This window comes from Henningerozyma blattae, chromosome 3 (genome assembly GCF_000315915.1).
Source record: "Henningerozyma blattae CBS 6284 chromosome 3, complete genome".
Taxonomy (NCBI): domain Eukaryota; kingdom Fungi; phylum Ascomycota; class Saccharomycetes; order Saccharomycetales; family Saccharomycetaceae; genus Henningerozyma; species Henningerozyma blattae.
Window position 1 is genome coordinate 507,463 of NC_020187.1, and position 19,966 is coordinate 527,428.

A 19,966-nucleotide genomic window follows, 5' to 3' on the forward strand; every position below is an offset into this window, starting at 1 on the left:
TATTATTAGAATTTAAATAAACAATCTGATAATTATATTTCTGGTTCATGTTACCTAAATACTTCTTGTTGGAAAAAAAATATTTTACATATTATAAAACTTATTAGAGAAATTTATCTAAAGGGTATATAGGCTAAAATAAATAAATAACTCGGGGTCCTATGTGCCAATTTCATTAGTAAAAGATTAAGTATAGGATAAAATTAATAATTCTTAATGCTTAAGTCAATTAACATGAACAACTTTTCTTTGTAGGATACACACATTCTTTGCATTTAGATAGTGAGCACGATTCACAATTGGCAGGAAAACATTTTGCAGTTACAACTTGAATTTTTATTTGTATTACATTGAAAAACTTTGTTTCTCACATTTATAGTCATTCTTTTCAGAGCAGTTACATTTAGCATATTGGTACATATTAAAGAATTTTTAAAATTTCGAACTAAAGAAATTGGTATACAATGCTCTTATGCTTTGTATATTTGTAGAATTTTATTGATAACGTTTTGATCTTTACACATAAAACAACTGCAACTAAATAAAAAAAAGTTTCTTAGCTTTCTTTTTCGCAGTTATTTTTCAATGATTTATTCTAATATGCGTATTTTTTCTGTCATCAACGATAAGCTCTAAAAACGATTGAAACAATTTGTACTGACGACATTCTTCAAGGATTGGAAACTAAAATGCATAACAGCAATTAATTAGAAGTATATTCTTATATTGTTTTAGAACGAAATTGTTAAAAATTTAATAACACATCATAGTTTTGTGAATAGAGCAAATATGCTCAACCTTAGTTATAAGTTAGTGTGTTTTAAATATCAAAATAATCTGACTGATTCCTTCCTCTCCTCGAAATATCATACACTTATTAATCTCCGAAGTTTAATAAACAAGGTTGCTATGCATAAGAATGATATTAATTTCATTCTAGAAGTAACCATAACATCTATAGTGAATTGTAATATTACACTATAATTATACGTAAAAAAAAGTGCCCTTTAGAAAAACAAAGACAATATTTCTTTGATTTACCATTAAGTTACCTCCATTATTGATTGTCATTACGAATATGAATTCATACTAATTACTTACCTTGCTTATCAAAAAATTGAAAGCTGTTAAGCTCTAACGAATTTTACTATTGGCTAATTTGTTTTTCATACTTAATATAGATACCTTAGTACACGACTTTCACCTAGCTATCTTCACGCATTGTCTGCATCATGACTTAAATTACAAACTATACATTATATAATTAACTAACTTTATTTTGGTAAATTGGTGATGCTGTTGATACTGTTAGAGGATCTGTTTCATCATCTTGGATGTTTCCAGTCTCATCAACGTGTACATCTTGTTTGGTTTCTGCACATGAATCATATTTGGTGTCCGTACGTGAATCTTGCTTGGTAGTTGGAGGTATATCTTGACTTGGCTCTTGAGATACGTCTTCGCCTTGTTTTTGATCTTGACTCTGAATTTGGGGTTGAGCTAGTTCTTGAATCTGCTTCTGAGGATCCTCGGATATTTCCTTAGGCATTGCTTCTGGAGTTGCTTCCAAAGTTGCCTCTGAAGATGATTCTTGATTTACTTCTGGAGGTTGCTCTCTCTTAGCTCCAGCTTTTGCCTGTCGCCTTTCTCTAGTTCGGCCACGTTTCTCATCCACCTTTCCTAGCTTCATAGTTGCAAATAAATTTCTCAAGGATTTCTTTTTGTCATTTTCCACATCTGAACCACTGTAGCCGCTACTAGAATGACTATCATCTGGTGAGTCGAGCCCACCAACTAGTTGTGGATAGGTGATATCTTTTTTCTTCTTATTTTTAAACATTTGACTATTCGCCATCTCTTTGAACTTGGCAGAGTAGCTCTTGAATAATCCATTTTTTGAAGTCAATGGTGACATAGTTTCGTATTTTTCTCTTGTTTTTGCAAGAAACTCGTTGCTGGATTCACTAATAATACTCTCTGCATCACTTGTTGGCTGAGCCAACTCATGAACCGGTAATGGTGCAGGATTATTAGGATCTAAAGTTATCTTATCATGTGCTTCGGACTCTTCTACTGGACCTTCATTTGGAGGATCCATTGGTTCCTCAATTGGTTCCTCTTCGGGCCCACCAATATCCTTTCTTCGTCTTGACTTCAAGTCACCAAATTTCCTATCGATCCATCGCTTAAATCTGATATTTTTGGCTGTCTTAACATCTTCAGTCATTTGATTTATATTTTTTTCATTGGAATCAAACCGTCTGACATCTTGTTTCTCAGCTTCAGTTAATTCTCTACTACAAAACTTACTCTCTATGACTCGCTGATATCCACTCATCTCATTAATGCTTCTATCCAACTCCTCATTTGCTTGCATGATACTCTCTAACCTATCACTTCCAGGAACTAATAGAAGTTCCTCTTCAGGCAATTGCATCACGCAGCCATTCATTTCGTTCTCTATGGTACGCCCATTAGAGTCCACATGATTCGGTGGAGTGACAAATCTTTCATCAGGCTCAAACTTGAATACTTCTCCGTACTCCTCACTCTCATTTTCAACGTCATTATGCAGATTACTACTCATGTTTTCGAAAATATTCTGTTATTCAATATTTTTGCTGGTTATTTTTTTAGTTTTTATTTATTCAGTACTTACAATAAGGCATATACTCATTTATATATCTATTCAACTTGTCATTTGTGGCACACATCTTTTCCTTTGATTTTACAATTGAATTAGCATTTGAATTTGAATTTACATTTACATCTGAATACGTATTTGCGGCATACTCGAATTCATATTTGTGGCGCACATATTTGCGGCGCATCCAATCATAATCATATAATATACTGTAAGTAAAACATAAAGGGGACTCATAACCTGGCCATTATTCCTATAAGAAATATTTTGTATTTTTTAATATCGAGATTCTTCCTTGAAGACAATACGAAATGTACCTTTTCTCTTGTAAATCAATATCATTTATGTACTTCATCATCAAACTATATAGACGTTCTCGTATAATAGTAAGATAGGCTGATCTATGACATTAATAACCCTTAAATGAATAGTTTTTAATAGTGACATATCCTATTAACTAAGCTTGCCTTATTTTCCTACAATCTTTATTACATAATTGCCAAATCAGTAAGATTAATAAGTGTAAATAATAATTTAAGAGCCTCAAAAGTTGTGGATTAGTAGATAGTTTACTATTATGGTGTTACCTTTAATAAATTTAATCAAACTTATATACAACTTTATTCCAAGTTCTCAAAAGATCAGTGCCTTTTTATAATTTCTTACGCTATTATTCTTCGGACCTATTTCAACGCGAAACCGCAAACAGAATTCGGCAAGGATATTGGAATTTCAAAACAAGTGATTAAAAGGATTTACTTGAAGCTAGAGGCAATTCTGGCAATTCTGGCAACTCTCAGTAGATCTGACTACCACAACCATGTCACAAGAACCCGCACCTTCATGTGCGGTAATGAATACCATTACGGGTAACTTCATTGATTTATCACCTCTTTCAAATCATCCTTCCAAAGGCCAAATAAATCGATTCGTAGCGAAGAATTGGGACTCATCACCATGCAATTTTACAATCGCTATATGCTCCTCACCAAACAGTAATATTGAAAATGAACAGTTGAGCAACTTAACAGGTGCCTTCTATTACGATGAGCAAATTAACAAATACGTGTCTATTGGTAAGTTTAATGAGACTCCCCAATTGATCGGACCCAAAGAATCTGCCAAGAAACTTATTTTGAAATACAATAATGGGGATATTTGTCCCAACGGTAAAGATCAGAAAAGCAGTATATTCAATTTTGTCTGTGATAAAGAGTTAACTAATAAAATGGCCAAAGTCAATTTCCTTGGTAGTTTTAATGATTGCGGGTATTTTTTTGAAGTAAGAAGCATATACGCCTGTCCTACATCCAACAGCAGCAATGAAGTAAACGTACTAGGTATATTTGTTGGCATTTTTTTTGTGTTTTTCCTAGTAGAATTGATTAGACGCCGTTTCTTAAATACATCACATGACTCATTGATTGATCGCAGTTCCACAAGGGGCCCAATATTTTTACCAGACGAACAAGATATTGGCGAGATACAACGCTTGAGTTTGACAAACACTCTTAATAATAATAGTTTGCAAGATGATTTAGAAGAGAATGTTCGTTGGGAATTTATAGAAACTGAACCCAAATGGAGAACCCTTGTGAAAAAAGTGGCCAATGCTACCGCAAAAAGCTTACAATTGTTAACACATCGTAATACTTCTACAAACTCTACCATAAGTAGACCTATATATCCGTCACTGAATAGACCTGCCACATCTGCTTCGAATAGAATTACACCATCGCAAGATCAAGATCGTTCTAACATACCGGGCCCTTACCAAGACCAAATCCCCCCCTTAGGCACATCTACAACTTTGAATACCATCGCCACAGACTCAACAGACACAGCTTTTCTCAGGGCCATGGCACAACAGAATAGCATGCTTGACGACCTAAGTGAACAGCACGTACAACTACAGCAAGACAATGCATACGAAAGTGAACATTAATACGGCTAGACTCCCCCTTTCTCAATCTTCGAGCGTCTTGCACAGACGACGCCGCGACTTCCCTCAAATCCCTATTTAGGTTCAAACAGATTAAAGGACGTATGCTATCATCGACTACACTGATTATCGTGAGCAAGAATACAGCTTAGGGAATCTTAGTTTGTTAGCAAAGCTGCAAGATCGTAAGGCCGCAAGGGTAGTCGCACACTTGTACACTCGTCATGCCCTCATGAATGTTGTAACACAGGCGAAATATGTACTACTAATAGCACATCAGATACCATTTTGCTACTGAAACTTTCCTAAAGCAACTTGGCCGTCCCCGCACAAGCCAACAACCAATATTTTTCCTAAAAAGTCCAACCGTGAAGTCCATGATGGTCGATGGTAATGGCACACCCTCCTGCTCACTTGACCGTTGGTTGCTTATTCCATCGTTAACTTATCCATATCTACCGAACCTTCACTAACATAGTTGGCCCATCTGGGTGTTTCCACTTTCACCATTCTCGTGGGTTTTCTCTTAGTGTTTGGTGTGCTTTCATGCTGGTTTTTTGCTTCTACCAAGAAACGCTAGTAGGGGATACCACTTTTTTTCTTTTTTTACCGCATCGGGCTTCTGTGGAAAAATTTTCAACTTTGAGCACTCGGCCTGCAAAAACCAGCATGAGTTATTCATTTTTTATTCATTTTATTTCTATTTGTTCATTTTGTCCCAAGAGAGTCGAAAGCTAGAGAAGCGAGAGTGAAAAATTTTTCCAAACTCCCATGATGGAAAATTTTTATTCTTTTCTAGTTTTTTTCCTGTTTCTTCACTTGATAGTAGTAGGTTTTATGGTTTCTGATGGGTATATAAAGACTTGAAGACAGTCTATTTGAATTTCGAAAGTTTTTCTGATGGTCTTTTCAGTAGATTTTTAATTTCTCTTCCAATTAATTTTTATCTTTGTATTATCTCTTTTCTCATTCGTTAGAAAGAAAAACACACATTTCAACAATAATTCACAATGGGTAAAGCTAAGGCTCACGTTAACGTTGTCGTCATCGGTCATGTCGATTCTGGTAAATCTACCACCACTGGTCACTTAATTTACAAGTGTGGTGGTATTGATAAGAGAACTATTGAAAAGTTCGAAAAGGAAGCCGCCGAATTAGGTAAGGGTTCTTTCAAATACGCTTGGGTCTTGGATAAATTAAAGGCTGAAAGAGAAAGAGGTATCACCATTGATATTGCTTTATGGAAGTTCGAAACTCCAAAATACCAAGTTACCGTTATTGATGCTCCAGGTCACAGAGATTTCATCAAGAACATGATTACTGGTACTTCTCAAGCCGATTGTGCTATTTTGATTATTGCTGGTGGTGTCGGTGAATTCGAAGCCGGTATTTCCAAGGATGGTCAAACCAGAGAACACGCTTTGTTAGCTTACACCTTAGGTGTTAAGCAATTGATTGTTGCTGTTAACAAGATGGACTCTGTCAACTGGGATGAAGCCAGATTCAAGGAAATTTCCAAGGAAACTGCTAACTTCATCAAGAAGGTCGGTTACAACCCAAAGACTGTTCCATTCGTCCCAATTTCTGGTTGGAACGGTGACAACATGATTGAAGCCACCACTAACGCTTCCTGGTACAAGGGTTGGGAAAAGGAAACCAAGGCTGGTGTTGTTAAAGGTAAGACTTTATTAGAAGCCATTGACTCCATTGAACCACCTGCCAGACCAACTGACAAGCCATTAAGATTGCCATTACAAGATGTTTACAAGATTGGTGGTATTGGTACTGTGCCAGTCGGTAGAGTCGAAACCGGTGTTATCAAGCCAGGTATGGTTGTTACCTTCGCCCCAGCCGGTGTTACTACTGAAGTTAAATCCGTCGAAATGCACCACGAACAATTAGCTGAAGGTTTACCAGGTGACAACGTCGGTTTCAACGTCAAGAACGTTTCCGTTAAGGAAATCAGAAGAGGTAACGTTTGTGGTGACTCCAAGAACGATCCACCAAAGGGTTCTGAATCTTTCAACGCTACTGTCATTGTTTTGAACCATCCAGGTCAAATCTCTGCCGGTTACAGTCCAGTCTTAGATTGTCACACTGCTCACATTGCTTGTAGATTCGATGAATTATTAGAAAAGAACGACAGAAGATCTGGTAAGAAATTGGAAGACAATCCAAAATTCTTGAAATCCGGTGATGCTGCTTTAGTCAAATTCGTTCCATCTAAGCCAATGTGTGTTGAAGCTTTCACTGACTACCCACCATTAGGTAGATTCGCTGTCAGAGATATGAGACAAACTGTCGCTGTCGGTGTTATCAAGTCCGTTGTCAAGTCTGACAAGGCCGGTAAGGTCACCAAGGCTGCTGCTAAGGCTTCCAAATAAGGGAATTTAAATTGATATCAAATTCATTGAAATTTTCATTTTGTATAGTTAGTATCTTTTATATAAATATAAATTACCCTTTTATTTAGAACTTTAAAAATAAACGTTATTAAAAAAAATAGTCTTCACTATATCAAATATCAATTTCTATTGTATGGAATTGAATAACCTTCGTTCCGTCTAGAGAAATTTTTAAAAACATTACATTTTAAAAAAAAGAATCCATCAAAAGCTGAGTTAAATGTAACGTAAAACAGTATTGAATAATGGATAGCAATTTAAGGACATTATATATTAAAAACCTTCCTTCAAGACCTAAAAATATCTCTCATTTAAAACAATTATTACTAAATGCCATATCACCAAATGACCCATCTAATATAAACCAGGTTACTCAACCAATAGATAAACCATCAAACATCAAACCAATAGAATCCACTTATAACATAATATCTATATCCATTTACAGAACTAAAAAATTAAGAAATCAAGCATTTATATCATTTTTTGATCATCTATCAGCAATAAATTTTATTAATCATTTTGATGACAATAACGGAAATGGTTTAAAACTAAATGGTCATAAACTATTGATTGAATTTTCTAAAAAAGATTCATTACTGGCTTTGGCATTAAGAAAGACTGTTAATGAATCTAATGATGATAACTTGAAAGTTAATGTACAATGTCCATTAAATAAAGCTTTGTTGACTAGACGAAATAACAAAAACCAAGAATACATCGATAAGAAACAGTTAAATAGAAAATGTAGAAGATTAAGACAAAGATTAAGATCCAAAAACGAGCAAATATCTGAATCCAGTCTGCTTGCAGCAACTGCTAGCTTCAAAAAGAAATTATTGCTGAAAAAGAAAATACCGACAACTACAGTCAATAATAAGGCTGACAATAAATCTGTAATCGATAAAAAGAAACAAAAACCTTTAAAGAGAAAAGGAGAGCTTGAAATTCCACCTAATAAAATGTTATTGGTCCAAAATTTACCAACAAATGTAACAATTGCACATTTAGAAAATATATTTAAAATTGATGGCTTTAAAAATATTAAATATTTGGCTATTAGAAATTTAGCATTTATTGAATATGAGGACATTGAATCGGCTACCAAGATATTAGACGATTATAGCAACCTATATAATTGGAATGGAAACTTAATTAATATCAATTATGCAAGATAATCTTTAATACAAAAGGGAAAAATAATATTAGCATTTTCATAACATTTTTAAATATATATATAATAACCGTATAAACATTCTATATATTAACTTGGTTAAAGTATACAATATTTTTTTATTTTATATTATTTTTTTTTGTAGTAATTTAAGCTCTTTACATACACATCTATACAGTTTCTTCAGTTTGAGTTGAAGTGAATGGTGTCAAATTTTTAGTACTTTCTTCCCAGCTAGAACCTTCGTAAGTGATTTCTTTGATGGCTTTAATAACTTCTTCAATAGAACCTCTTACTTGTTTTGTAGAATCTCTTTCTCTTAAAGTAACAGATTTGTCCTTAGCAGATTCGAAGTCGATGGTAATACCAAATGGAGTACCTAATTCATCATTACGAGAGTATCTCTTACCAATTGACACACCAGAGTCATCAACTTTAAATGGAATCTTCTCTTTTCTTAAGATTTTAGAAACTTCTGTAGTAACAGGAACTAATTCTTTGTTGTTAGATAATGGTACTAACAGGACTTTAGTTGGTGCAACCAATGGTGGGAAAGATAAGACTGATCTAGCAGTATCTTCTGGTCTGCTCCAGAAAGAATGCTCAAAAACGGCATAGATGATACGACCAATACCGAAAGATGGTTCGATAACATTTGGAACATATTCCCTAACATGTTCAATCTTAGTTCTCTTTTCAATTACAACAAATTTTTCATCTAATTCAACTTCAGATTCGACACCTTCCACATTGAAAGTAATCTTACCATTGTCCTTTAATAATTTGGCGTTCTTTTCTAATTCTTCTTGAGATAAATTTAATAAGAAAGCTTCAACTTTTGGAGCATCCTTTCTAAATTTTGGACCAAATAATTTTTTGGTTAAATCAATTTCGTATTTGGTAACTTCAATTGGTTTTTCTAATTTTTGTCTAACAACCATTTTTTCCTTAGTTTTCTTAGAGTGAACAGTCAAATCGAAAGCTGATCTATCAGCACAACCAACACACTCAATCCAACCATATGAGGTCAACAATTCACCATCCCAACAATCGGTAGCATAATGGGCCATTTCATTAGCCATATGTTGACGGAATCTTAATTTAGTGTCATCAACACCAATGCTAACTAAAAATAAGTAAATTCTAGCAATGAAATAACCTAAAGTTTCATTATCAACCATACCAGACGAGACAGCTTCACCAATAGTTGTAACAATTGGTGTGGTAGAGCCTGATTCCTGAACTTCACGTGGTAAGAAAGGTAATACAATATCATTAACTTCATGGAATCTTGGGTGAGATTTATCCAATGGATCCAAGAAATGTTCAATTTCTGCCATCAAGAATTCACGGACTCTCAACAAACCAGCTCTTGGAGAAATTTCGTTTCTGAAAGATTTACCAATAGAAGCAGAAGCAAATGGAGTCTTATTGTTGTTAAATTCTAATAATTTATTGAAATTTAAAAATTGACCTTGAGCAGTTTCTGGTCTCAAATAACCTTTCATTTGACCAGATGGACCAATAGCTGTTTCAAACATCAAGTTGAAAGCTCTTGGTGGTTCTAGTGGATCACCAGTGACTGGGTTACCAATATTATATTTAACCATCAATTTACCCAAATCTTCACCAGAATAACCGTCAATTTTGGCCAAAACAGTTTCATATTCCTTAACAATATCGTCATCTAATTTTATAGCTTCAATTTGCTTAACCTTCTTCTTTCTCTTCTTTTTATCAGCATTTTCTTGGACTGCAGCATTGGCGTCTTTCACTAAACCTCTTGCCTCTTGATCACCTTTCAAACGAGCTTCCAAGACTTCTTCCACAATATGATCAGCTCTAAAAATTTCACCTGTTTTTGGATCCTTAGACATCCAATCAGAGAATTTGTCAACATGACCAGAAGTTTTTAAAACTTCATGGGGAGTTAACATGGTACAGTCAACTTCTAACATATCTTCTTCTAAAATGAAATGCTTTCTCCAAACATCAACAATATTGGCTTGGAAAGCACAACCTGGTGGACCATAATCGTATAAACCAGAAACACCACCATATAATTCAAAAGCTGGGGCGTAAAAGAATCTGGTTTTTAAAACACTTTCTAATTGCTCTCTACTGAATGGAACAGTAGTTTTGGTGGTGTTGTCAATAGTCATTTTAGAAATACTAATTTAATTTTGTTTAAACTAAATATCATAAACAAAAAAATAAAACTATCAAAATTTATAAACAAAAGCAATTTAAGCTTAATTTGTATTACTTCTAAATATTTGCATTCTATTTTTACCATTTACGTAAAATTTGCCAACGCTCATCGGTTATTTAAAAAATTCGTAAAAATTTTAATGAGCACGTGAAATCTTGATAAGATCAATAATATTAAGAAGTAAATATACCTAATGATAGTTGCTTAAGCAATAAGTAAATAAAATATATGCAATTTTAAGATTTAGCACCCTACTACATATGCGAATGAACTAAATGAATTTTTATGAAAATGCAACTGATTTCCATAGTAGCAAATGTTATCATTGAGAACTTTAAAGCTCAGTCATAACTGCTTCATATCATCGAGATATACTATGGTATTGGAATTTCATGATTGAATTAGACTGTTACAATTCAAGTAGATTTCAGGTTCAATAAAAACACCTAGATATTCTTGCTAATTCAATCAACCCTCTTATAGTTGTAATCATATGGTGATACTACTAACCCTTTATTTTTTCTAGCACCTCTAAATATTGTTTCAATAATATCTATTAATTCTTGATCATCATCTATTACAAAGTTCAGTTTATTATTATTACCAGTACCAAAATCACACATCATATGTTTATTTTGATAGAAAAACATTATAGTCATTGGATCAACTAACTCGTACATCTCATTAAAATCAGGAACTTCTTGAATATCCACTAAATAAATTGTTGCAAAATTTTTAATCTTTTCTGCTATTGAATATAATAATTCATCCATAATCATACAGTCTTTATTTGAATCATTACCGAATCGAACTATAACCAGTCGTTCAGTTTCTGTGACAATAGCTTGATCAACATGCCATCCTGTGTGTAAATGAGGTAAGAATACACTACCCATTCGTATATATTTCTTATAATGTCTTGCTTACTTTTCTTTTCACATAACATTCGTTTTCAAGAACTAAGTTTTTTCCTATTTTTTACCTCATTTTTTTATTTTTTTCTTTTTAAAAGCTTTTCTAAGATAAAAAAAAGTAACGGTTTGATTATATTAATAATGCATTTGTTATTATTTACTTATATAGTCCAATACTATATTTAATTTAGTCATTTAAATAATTTTATGTACATGAAATTGTATTAGAGAAATGAAAAAAATGAAACAAGAAAAAAAAAAGAGATAAGAAAAGCCAAAAAATACAACACAATAACTAAAATAAAATAGTGTACTAAAGAAGAAAATAAATTGCAGAATATTTTATAAGTTGAATATACATGAGATCATTAATTATTATAATAAAAGTTTATTATTTTTTTTATTCTTTCTACTTCTCTTTTTCGATAAAACTGTACCTGTAGTGATTTGTTCTGAATCTTCACTCAATAACGATAAATAATCATCTAGCCCATCAGATGGAGCAGACTCAGTAGTCTTGATTGGTTCTTTAATTTCCATTACATTGTCTGTAGTGGTAGCTTCCGAAGGTTTTTCCTTTGCTAATGATAAATCTTGGAAAATAGAATTATATTTCAAATTAAATTTATTCAAATTATTTTTCTTATTTAAAGCACTTTCAGCATCAGCATCTTTCAAAGTTAATTCTAATGGGTTCCATAAAGCATTGTTTCTTTGATCTTGGATCAATCTAATTTCATTCTTTGGTAACTGTGATTTTCTTTTTATAACACTGCCATCACTTAATTCAACCAGTGTTTCAAAATTATAATAAATTGCAGGTCTTGCTTTACCAACTCTAATTTTTTTCAAAGGTCTTTGTGGTAATGTTACTTGTTGGACAGGTCTATAACCTGAAGCATATCGTATTGAGTTATTAAGACAGATAAGAGAACTCTTTGTCGAATTCACAGGTCTTTTTGCAATGTTGTTTCTAAGAGATCCAAACATAATATATATCTATATTGATTGTGGCACAACGGGGTTTCCTCAGATCTTTAACAACTTTAATTTCATAATCGTTTACCCTTCATGAATTTAATTTTAAATATTTCTAATACTATCATCGGGCCTAAACAATTTCGTTGAAAATTAGTTTAGCGCCTTAAAAAAAAGTAAGAATAAATTTGTATATATATATATAAAGGAGATAAACACAAGTAACTAGTTAGCTGGGGGCCAAAAAACTTCTACAATTGCATATTTTTCATACAGTAAATTGCGCCTATTAAAATCAGTAATTTTTATTTATTTCTTTTATCATTATTTGCATAGTATTTTTTTTTCTATTTTAGTATTAGCCTTTCTCAAATGTTTTTTTTTCTAGCCAATGCTTCTTCATTATTATTTGTAAACCTAATATTTAATTGTATTCATATCTATTTCCTATTGCTAGTCTTTAATTAAATACTGCCCCCCTACTCTTACCAAAGCACGTGATTCATGTGCCAGCAATTATGCATCAGAAAATATGTGCCACAAATATTTTTCGCGTTACTATCCGGATCGGACAAGGACGGCTTAGGTTCCTTTCTAGGCAAAACCACAAACAAATGAATTAGCATCATATGCTGAAACTTTTCATTGAAACTTTTGGATTAACGTTTATGACATGTTTCAATATACGGAGAGAAGAAATACTTTGATGCTGTTTTTCTCGATGGTCTTCACCGTTAGTGGGGTTAAAATAAGTTGTCCATTGTTTGAAAAGTACCTGTAAGTCACATTGTTAGTTGTGTTCTAATACTATCAACAAACACTTAGTGTTTTACTTATATATTACGAGAAGAGCTATTCATAATGAAGGATCCCATTATGTTAAATGAGGGTAAAATGAGTAGTCTAACAGATGTCCATGAAAGTCTAACCAAAATACAAGATGATATAACTAACGATGTGGTATTAAATGGTTTTGATGTAGAAGTAAAACAATTTCTCAAGAGTCCAAACAGTGGGTTAAGTATAAGACTATATTCTATCGTTAACGAATGTGCCTCATTATGCCAAAATAATTATTATTCAAGATTATCCATATTTAGAGATTGGTTTGCTTTTGACAAATCTAATATCAACGAATTATCAGATATCTTTGAGTCATATAAATCATTTTTGCAAATAACATCGACTGTCATTAGTTATTATATCAGTTGCAAATATCTCCTCATGATCAATAATCTATTGGATTTAAAGATGAAAATGAAAGATTTGATATCGATAAATAAGTTGAATATTCTTTTGGATCTTATACGGCTGATTAAATTATCTTTAGAACATGATACTGGTATTCAAAGTTATTTACAGTTGGAAAGCATGTATGATACATTACTAGTAAACTGGTCATACAAATTAGCCAACAATAATGTACAAAAGAAATCTATACTATCTTCATCACCCATGGAAACCACATTATCACCTTCAGGGTTACCCAATATAGTTGCTACATTACCCGAGGTACCCTTCGATGATGATGATGATTTATTCCATGGTCCTCACACTTTTAATTCAGATTCATTCAGAAGAATTTCAGACGTTTCTATGGCAAATTCCATGGCAAATTCTTTATCCTCTTCTTTAACTTCTTATTCACCAGACTCACATTTACAGACAAAATTTAAACAATCAAAATTAACAAATACATTCAAGCATTCTTCTTCTGTATCACCTTCTACTTCTATGTCTTCCTTAAGAAACGAAATGCCTTATCTTTTAACGGCGTTTGATAATGTGAAGCGATTAGAGCAAGATATAAATGTTTTACAATATCGTAATATTCCGACAAATAAACATACTTCAATGTCAATAACAACACCTTCGTCTCCAACCAAATCACTTTCTATATGTTCATCTCCTTTGAAGAATTATTTTAATTCTCCCTTAAGAAATTCAAACCGTACTAATTTTTCTCACCATATTAATACTGAATAGAATTAGTTTATTTTCACGATAATGAGATTAAGATTCTTCAATATTTTATTTCCCTTTCCCATACTTAGATTTATATTTACTGGTACCCTAGTGTCTATTTATAATTAATGACTTTATTTTGAATTTAATTGGTAGCTTAACTTGTTAAATTTTTAACTTAAAGCTATATAAATATCATATATATATATATTCGTACTATTTATATAAAGAAAATAAAAAAAAATTGGAATTAATACTTTATTTTTTTTTGGTTTTTAGGAAAATCTATTTGTACGTACAACAGTAGAGATAAAATTAATAAACTGAAATAAAAGGGGAAAGATGAAGAAGAGTCGGAGGGTGGATAACGGCAAGAACAGAATTAGTTATATGTATACATATATATATTTGATTAAATCAAACTAGGTTCGGTAATAGCTTGTTGTTTAGTTTCAGTTGGTCTGACATCCGGGTCTTGATATTCTTCTTGTTCTTCTTCTTCATCTCTGCTTCTATCATAAAATTCATCTAAAATCTTTGGCGATATTCTATTTAACATATCCTTTGGATAGATTCTTAATAAACTCCAAGCTTGATCCAAACTTTCAAAAATGGTTCTATTTTCATAAGCATTTTGAGAAATAAATGTTTTTTCGAATTTTTCCAAAAATTCTAATGATAATTTATCTTCCATTGACAAAGCTTCTTCACCAACAACAGCTTTCATAGCAGCAGCATCTCTACCAATAGCATATTTAGCATATAATTGATTGGAAACATCACCATGATCCTTTCTAGTCATACCTTCACCAATAGCACTCTTCATTAATCTACTTAATGATGGTAAGACATTAATTGGTGGATAAATACCTTTATTGTGTAATTGACGATCAACAGAAATTTGACCTTCAGTAATATAACCTGTTAAATCAGGAATAGGATGTGTAATATCATCATTAGGCATAGTCAAAATTGGGATTTGTGTAATAGAACCATTTCTACCTTCCACTCTACCGGCTCTTTCATAGATGGTGGATAAATCGGTATACATATAACCTGGGTAACCTCTTCTACCTGGGACTTCTTCCCTAGCTGCAGAAACTTCTCTTAAAGCGTCAGCATATGAAGACATATCAGTTAAAATGGTTAAAACATGACGTTCAGTTTGATAAGCTAAATATTCAGCAGTAGTTAAAGCCAAACGTGGAGTAATAATTCTTTCAATAGTTGGATCATTAGCAAGATTTAAGAATAATGAGGTTCTTTCCAAAGAACCATTTTCTTCAAAATCTTGTTTGAAGAATCTAGCAGTTTCTAAATTAACACCCATAGCAGCAAATACAATAGAGAAATTTTCTTCATGACCATCATGAACATCTTTAGTTGGCCTAACTAAGCCAGCTTGTCTACAAATTTGAGCAGCAATTTCATTATGTGGTAAACCAGAAGCAGAGAAAATTGGAATCTTTTGACCACGAGCAATAGAATTCATAGTATCGATAGCAGAAATACCAGTAGAAATCATTTCTTCTGGATAGATACGAGCATATGGGTTAATTGGATAACCATTGATATCTAAATAATCTTCAGCAAAAACTTTTGGACCATTATCAATTGGTCTACCAGAACCATCAAAGATTCTACCTAAAGTATCTTCAGAGACTGGGATTTTTAAACTTTCACCAGTAAATTCAATAGTGGTTTTCTTGACATCGATACCAGAAGTACCTTCGAAAACTTGAACAATAGCTCTATCACCTCTAACTTCCAACACTTGACCTTGTCTAATAGTACCATCAGGTAAAGTTAAATTGACAATTTCATTATAACGTGGGAATTTAACTTTTTCTAAGATAACTAAAGGACCATTAACACCACTAACAGTATTGTAATTCAATCTTGGGTTAATCTTGAAACCTTGAGTAACAGCCTTCTTATTAAGTTCAAATAATTCCTTGTCAGTTAAAGCCATTTTTAATTAGATATTTATTTATATGATATGATTTTTTTCGAAAGTTGTTAAAAATTCCCTAAAATATGAGTCAACAATATAGGTTATCGTAACAATGAGATAGAGGAATATAAGCCTTAAAAAAAGAAATTAACGAATACAAAACAGAATAGAATATCTAATTCGATATCAACTCCACGATATGTGATGATAGAAATGCTATAATAATACAAAAATATAAAGTAAGAATATATATGTAAAATAAGAAACTAATTATATTTTCCTTTAATCGTTAAAGGAATGAATTCTTCTATTGAAATTCATTTAATAAATAACTTGTTTCGTTTTATTTTTTCAATGTAGCGAAATTTCAAATTTGAAAAAAAATAAGAATTCGGGTAACGCCTTATTGTTTAAAAACGTGAAATTAAATATGCATCTTAATAATAATGGCAAATTAATTTTTGATTAATATTTATAAGTAATTGAGCTAAAGCTATAAGCTAGCCTACTACAAACCATCGATCAGGATCTGAGTTGATGGAACCATTATTTTTATAATATTTTGCCATATTATTTGAAGTAGTGGCTAATGTGATGCTATTGGCATTCATGTTGGTAGTGCTGGATTCTGTGGATGCAAAGGATAAAGGTGAATGGTCTTGTTCTTCTTGTAGTCTTGAATTAAATGTTGAATTTTCTTTGAATCTTAATTCTCGTTTGGATCCCAGTTTATCTTTTATCTTGTCTTTTGTATTTGCACTACATTTGGTTTTTGATTTTATCTTTGATGCTGCCCTATCCTTCTTTTTTGCTTTAATCTTTATTTTTCCCTTAATAATATTATTATCATTTCTTGATGAAACAGGTATCTGAAGTGCTTCAGAAATAATAGCTATTACCATCGAATAACTACAATCTAAATTGTACCTTGGAGTATTGTTTTTTGTTGATTCAATATTTTTGTTTTGCGATAAATAATAAAATAATCCGTCAATATCATAATGATCCAATAGCCAAGATAAATCAATTGAGGATAATGAATTAACTTTGAATAACTTTCTTTTCATAGCAATTGAAATAACATTCATAATTAGCCACCCAAGCCACCCTATCAGATGATCGCTTGTAATTTGAGTCATATTTGATTGTTTTAATAATTTAAAATCATTATCATTAGGAAATGGTAAATTAAAATTAATTATTTTGGAATATAAATTTAAATAATTTGATATAGAAATAATTGAATTTAATATTTCCGAATTCTTAAATTTATCAAATTTTCTTAAGGATATGATTTTTTTAAATTGAATCATATAAGATATGTCAACTGCATCTGTTTTTTTAATTGAAAACCAATTGTTTAATTCCATTAATTTTTCAAGTTGCTGCTTAATTAATATTTTTTTTTCAATTAGATTAATCTTTTCAATTAATTCTAATTTAGTTTTCTGTTGATTAATAATTGCGTTTTTTTTATGATGATATTTTGGTATATCTGGTTTTGATTTAATTTGCTTTAATAATTCATGAATGATATAACGTTTATGAATAATAATTCTTTTTAATTCTTGGATCCTATGATTAATTTTATTCAATCTTTTCTTTGATTTTAAAAGAGTTAATGTTTTTAATTTTTCTGATAATAATAAAACACTATCATTATCTTCATTTTTAAGCTGAAAATTATTTTGAGTGTTATTATTGTGATTATCTTTTACATTAGATTCGAGTCCGACCGTATTAGCTTCCTTGATAGATTCTTGTAAAATATTTTCTACTTTTAATTTATATTGCATAGTTTGTCTGTTGAGAATAATCAAATCCAATTTCAATTTTAATAATAAATCAGGACTTGTCTTTATACAATGAGAACAATACATCTTTTCATTATGATTGGTGGGTATTTTCGAACAAATCATACATTGTAGCGTCATGATTTGATTATCATTATTTGACATAGTTACATATCATATTTTGGAGTGTTAGCACTCGTTTTATGTCTGAATTTTTTTTTATTATTTTTAGAATATTAAATCCTTTTTTATTTTAATTTTTCTTTTTAATGATACTAGATTTTTCTCTATCTTGATTTAGTATTCGGAATTTCGGAGTCTTAAGGGTACCTCTTGAAAGGTTTACTTGGTGAAGTTATTCATATTAGGCTATATAGAGTTAAGCTATTTAAGATTAATAACATATGCAAGAGTAAATGGGAAAAAACCGGAAATGTAACACTATAAATAAATGAAAGTAGGAAAAAGTCAATAATACAAATGGTAAAATTCAAACACCAAGCTCAAAATATATAAAGAAAAAAAAAGAATGTAAATTATCATTTCGATGAATTAATCTATTTAGTGTTAGATGTATTATTTCTCTTTTTCCTTGGTTGATTTGAATCACTAATTGAAACTGTATTAGAAGCTGTATTTATGTTTCGGGCTCTCGTTCTATTGGAATTTCTATTTCTATTATTTCTTGAGTTGTTTGAATTTTTATTTTTAACATTTTTTCTAGAATGAGGATTTGAATTCTTAATACCTGGTAATTTAACAGATGAATCAGCGTTGATTTTTGGGGTATCAGTTGGTTGTAAGAATTTAAAATTTGAATAATAGTTCACACTGTTCTTATGTTGATTGGTATTATTAGCAGATATATCTCGTACTGAAAATACCAAGGGTTTACTTGGTGGGTTTGAAGATGGTGAAGCATATATACTTCGTAAATTTTCAGGTTGAGAAGTTTTATTTACATCAGAAATTGGATCATTATTGGGAGTTTTAATTATATTGTGCGATCGTTCTGCTAATTTAAAAGTAAATGAACTACTAATATAAGGATGTTTATCCCTCACTTTTGCATTAGAGTTTGATCTTTCACGATCTCTACGACGTTTATTATTCTCATTAGTAAATGATTTCAAATGTGGTTCTTTTATCGGAGTGGCTCTTGGTGTAGTTCTTGGAGTAATCATTGGGTTTTGCGATTTGAGTTGAACTTCACCCATACCTATGAATTTCAATTTATTGGATTCCGGAGTTAAAGGTATATCATTGCAATTTGAACTATCTATATCTAAATCGTTTGTCTGTTGACAAAGTAAATCTATTTGCTCAATTAGCATTGAGTCACCAAACATGCTATGATTTTCACTCACGATATGATTGATGGTAGATAAAGTGTTTAAGAATTCATTGAAATTATTTGAAGCAGATAATTTTTTTGAAAGAGCAAGCAATTCATCAAAATTTTCACATTTAGTATCAGTACGTTGACGATTCGAAGTAGCATTAATCTTTTCCTTAACAATTGAATTATATTGAAATTTTAACATATTGATTTCATTATTTAAGTTATTATTGATCCTAACTAGATCATTAAATTGTTCCAATTTGGAAACCATTTGAATGTTTTTATTCTGAAGACTAATAATTAAATTAATAGCAGCAGGTAGGGTACTCGGAACTATATCACTACTTTCACTATCGTTTAACCCCTGATGCACTTGGAATAAGTCTTGTGTTTTTAATGACTCAACTTTCTCCTGTTCCTGCTCCTGTTTCAGATCCTGAACTATCTGATCTGCTCTACCATCTGGAAAAAATTGCTTGTCCATAAGTGTTTGCATATTTTACTTCAAAACTTACTATTAATCTAATAGTATTCCTATTATAAAAGATAAGTTACAACAAACACACTTTTTCCACATTAACATAAAGACTTCAGATTTATCTTCATGTTAGATTTAAATATATATGTGTATATATATCATTAT

General features: G+C 31.4%; 11 protein-coding genes across 11 annotated transcripts; 4 read left to right on the top strand and 7 right to left on the bottom strand.

The window, feature by feature from the left end:
- Positions 1-1,264: 1,264 nt before the first annotated feature.
- On the bottom strand, positions 1,265-2,587 carry TBLA0C02140 (uncharacterized protein; the record flags this gene model as incomplete). Its single annotated transcript, XM_004179497.1, has 1 exon — positions 1,265-2,587. One exon carries the CDS (start codon positions 2,585-2,587, stop codon positions 1,265-1,267), a length of 1,323 nt encoding a protein of 440 aa, XP_004179545.1.
- An 877-nt stretch (positions 2,588-3,464) lies between these two features.
- Positions 3,465-4,589, top strand: MRL1 (Mrl1p; the record flags this gene model as incomplete). Its single annotated transcript, XM_004179498.1, has 1 exon — positions 3,465-4,589. The coding sequence occupies one exon, from the start codon at positions 3,465-3,467 to the stop codon at positions 4,587-4,589; it is 1,125 nt and encodes a 374-aa protein (XP_004179546.1).
- A 1,007-nt stretch (positions 4,590-5,596) lies between these two features.
- TBLA0C02160 (elongation factor 1-alpha) lies at positions 5,597-6,970 on the top strand (the record flags this gene model as incomplete). The annotated part of the gene is made up of 1 exon (XM_004179499.1): positions 5,597-6,970. The coding sequence occupies one exon, from the start codon at positions 5,597-5,599 to the stop codon at positions 6,968-6,970; it is 1,374 nt and encodes a 457-aa protein (XP_004179547.1).
- Positions 6,971-7,236: 266 nt separating this feature from the next.
- MUD1 (Mud1p) lies at positions 7,237-8,169 on the top strand (the record flags this gene model as incomplete). The annotated part of the gene is made up of 1 exon (XM_004179500.1): positions 7,237-8,169. The coding sequence occupies one exon, from the start codon at positions 7,237-7,239 to the stop codon at positions 8,167-8,169; it is 933 nt and encodes a 310-aa protein (XP_004179548.1).
- A 166-nt stretch (positions 8,170-8,335) lies between these two features.
- Positions 8,336-10,327, bottom strand: TBLA0C02180 (uncharacterized protein; the record flags this gene model as incomplete). Its single annotated transcript, XM_004179501.1, has 1 exon — positions 8,336-10,327. One exon carries the CDS (start codon positions 10,325-10,327, stop codon positions 8,336-8,338), a length of 1,992 nt encoding a protein of 663 aa, XP_004179549.1.
- A 514-nt stretch (positions 10,328-10,841) lies between these two features.
- Positions 10,842-11,273, bottom strand: DIB1 (U4/U6-U5 snRNP complex subunit DIB1; the record flags this gene model as incomplete). Its single annotated transcript, XM_004179502.1, has 1 exon — positions 10,842-11,273. One exon carries the CDS (start codon positions 11,271-11,273, stop codon positions 10,842-10,844), a length of 432 nt encoding a protein of 143 aa, XP_004179550.1.
- A 393-nt stretch (positions 11,274-11,666) lies between these two features.
- Positions 11,667-12,281, bottom strand: MRPL36 (mitochondrial 54S ribosomal protein bL31m; the record flags this gene model as incomplete). The annotated part of the gene is made up of 1 exon (XM_004179503.1): positions 11,667-12,281. One exon carries the CDS (start codon positions 12,279-12,281, stop codon positions 11,667-11,669), a length of 615 nt encoding a protein of 204 aa, XP_004179551.1.
- An 849-nt stretch (positions 12,282-13,130) lies between these two features.
- On the top strand, positions 13,131-14,255 carry MDM36 (Mdm36p; the record flags this gene model as incomplete). The annotated part of the gene is made up of 1 exon (XM_004179504.1): positions 13,131-14,255. The coding sequence occupies one exon, from the start codon at positions 13,131-13,133 to the stop codon at positions 14,253-14,255; it is 1,125 nt and encodes a 374-aa protein (XP_004179552.1).
- A 391-nt stretch (positions 14,256-14,646) lies between these two features.
- VMA2 (H(+)-transporting V1 sector ATPase subunit B) lies at positions 14,647-16,206 on the bottom strand (the record flags this gene model as incomplete). Its single annotated transcript, XM_004179505.1, has 1 exon — positions 14,647-16,206. The coding sequence occupies one exon, from the start codon at positions 16,204-16,206 to the stop codon at positions 14,647-14,649; it is 1,560 nt and encodes a 519-aa protein (XP_004179553.1).
- Positions 16,207-16,688: 482 nt separating this feature from the next.
- On the bottom strand, positions 16,689-18,146 carry ATG14 (Atg14p; the record flags this gene model as incomplete). The annotated part of the gene is made up of 1 exon (XM_004179506.1): positions 16,689-18,146. The coding sequence occupies one exon, from the start codon at positions 18,144-18,146 to the stop codon at positions 16,689-16,691; it is 1,458 nt and encodes a 485-aa protein (XP_004179554.1).
- Positions 18,147-18,538: 392 nt separating this feature from the next.
- Positions 18,539-19,819, bottom strand: TBLA0C02240 (uncharacterized protein; the record flags this gene model as incomplete). Its single annotated transcript, XM_004179507.1, has 1 exon — positions 18,539-19,819. One exon carries the CDS (start codon positions 19,817-19,819, stop codon positions 18,539-18,541), a length of 1,281 nt encoding a protein of 426 aa, XP_004179555.1.
- Between the last annotated feature and the right edge of the window lie 147 nt (positions 19,820-19,966).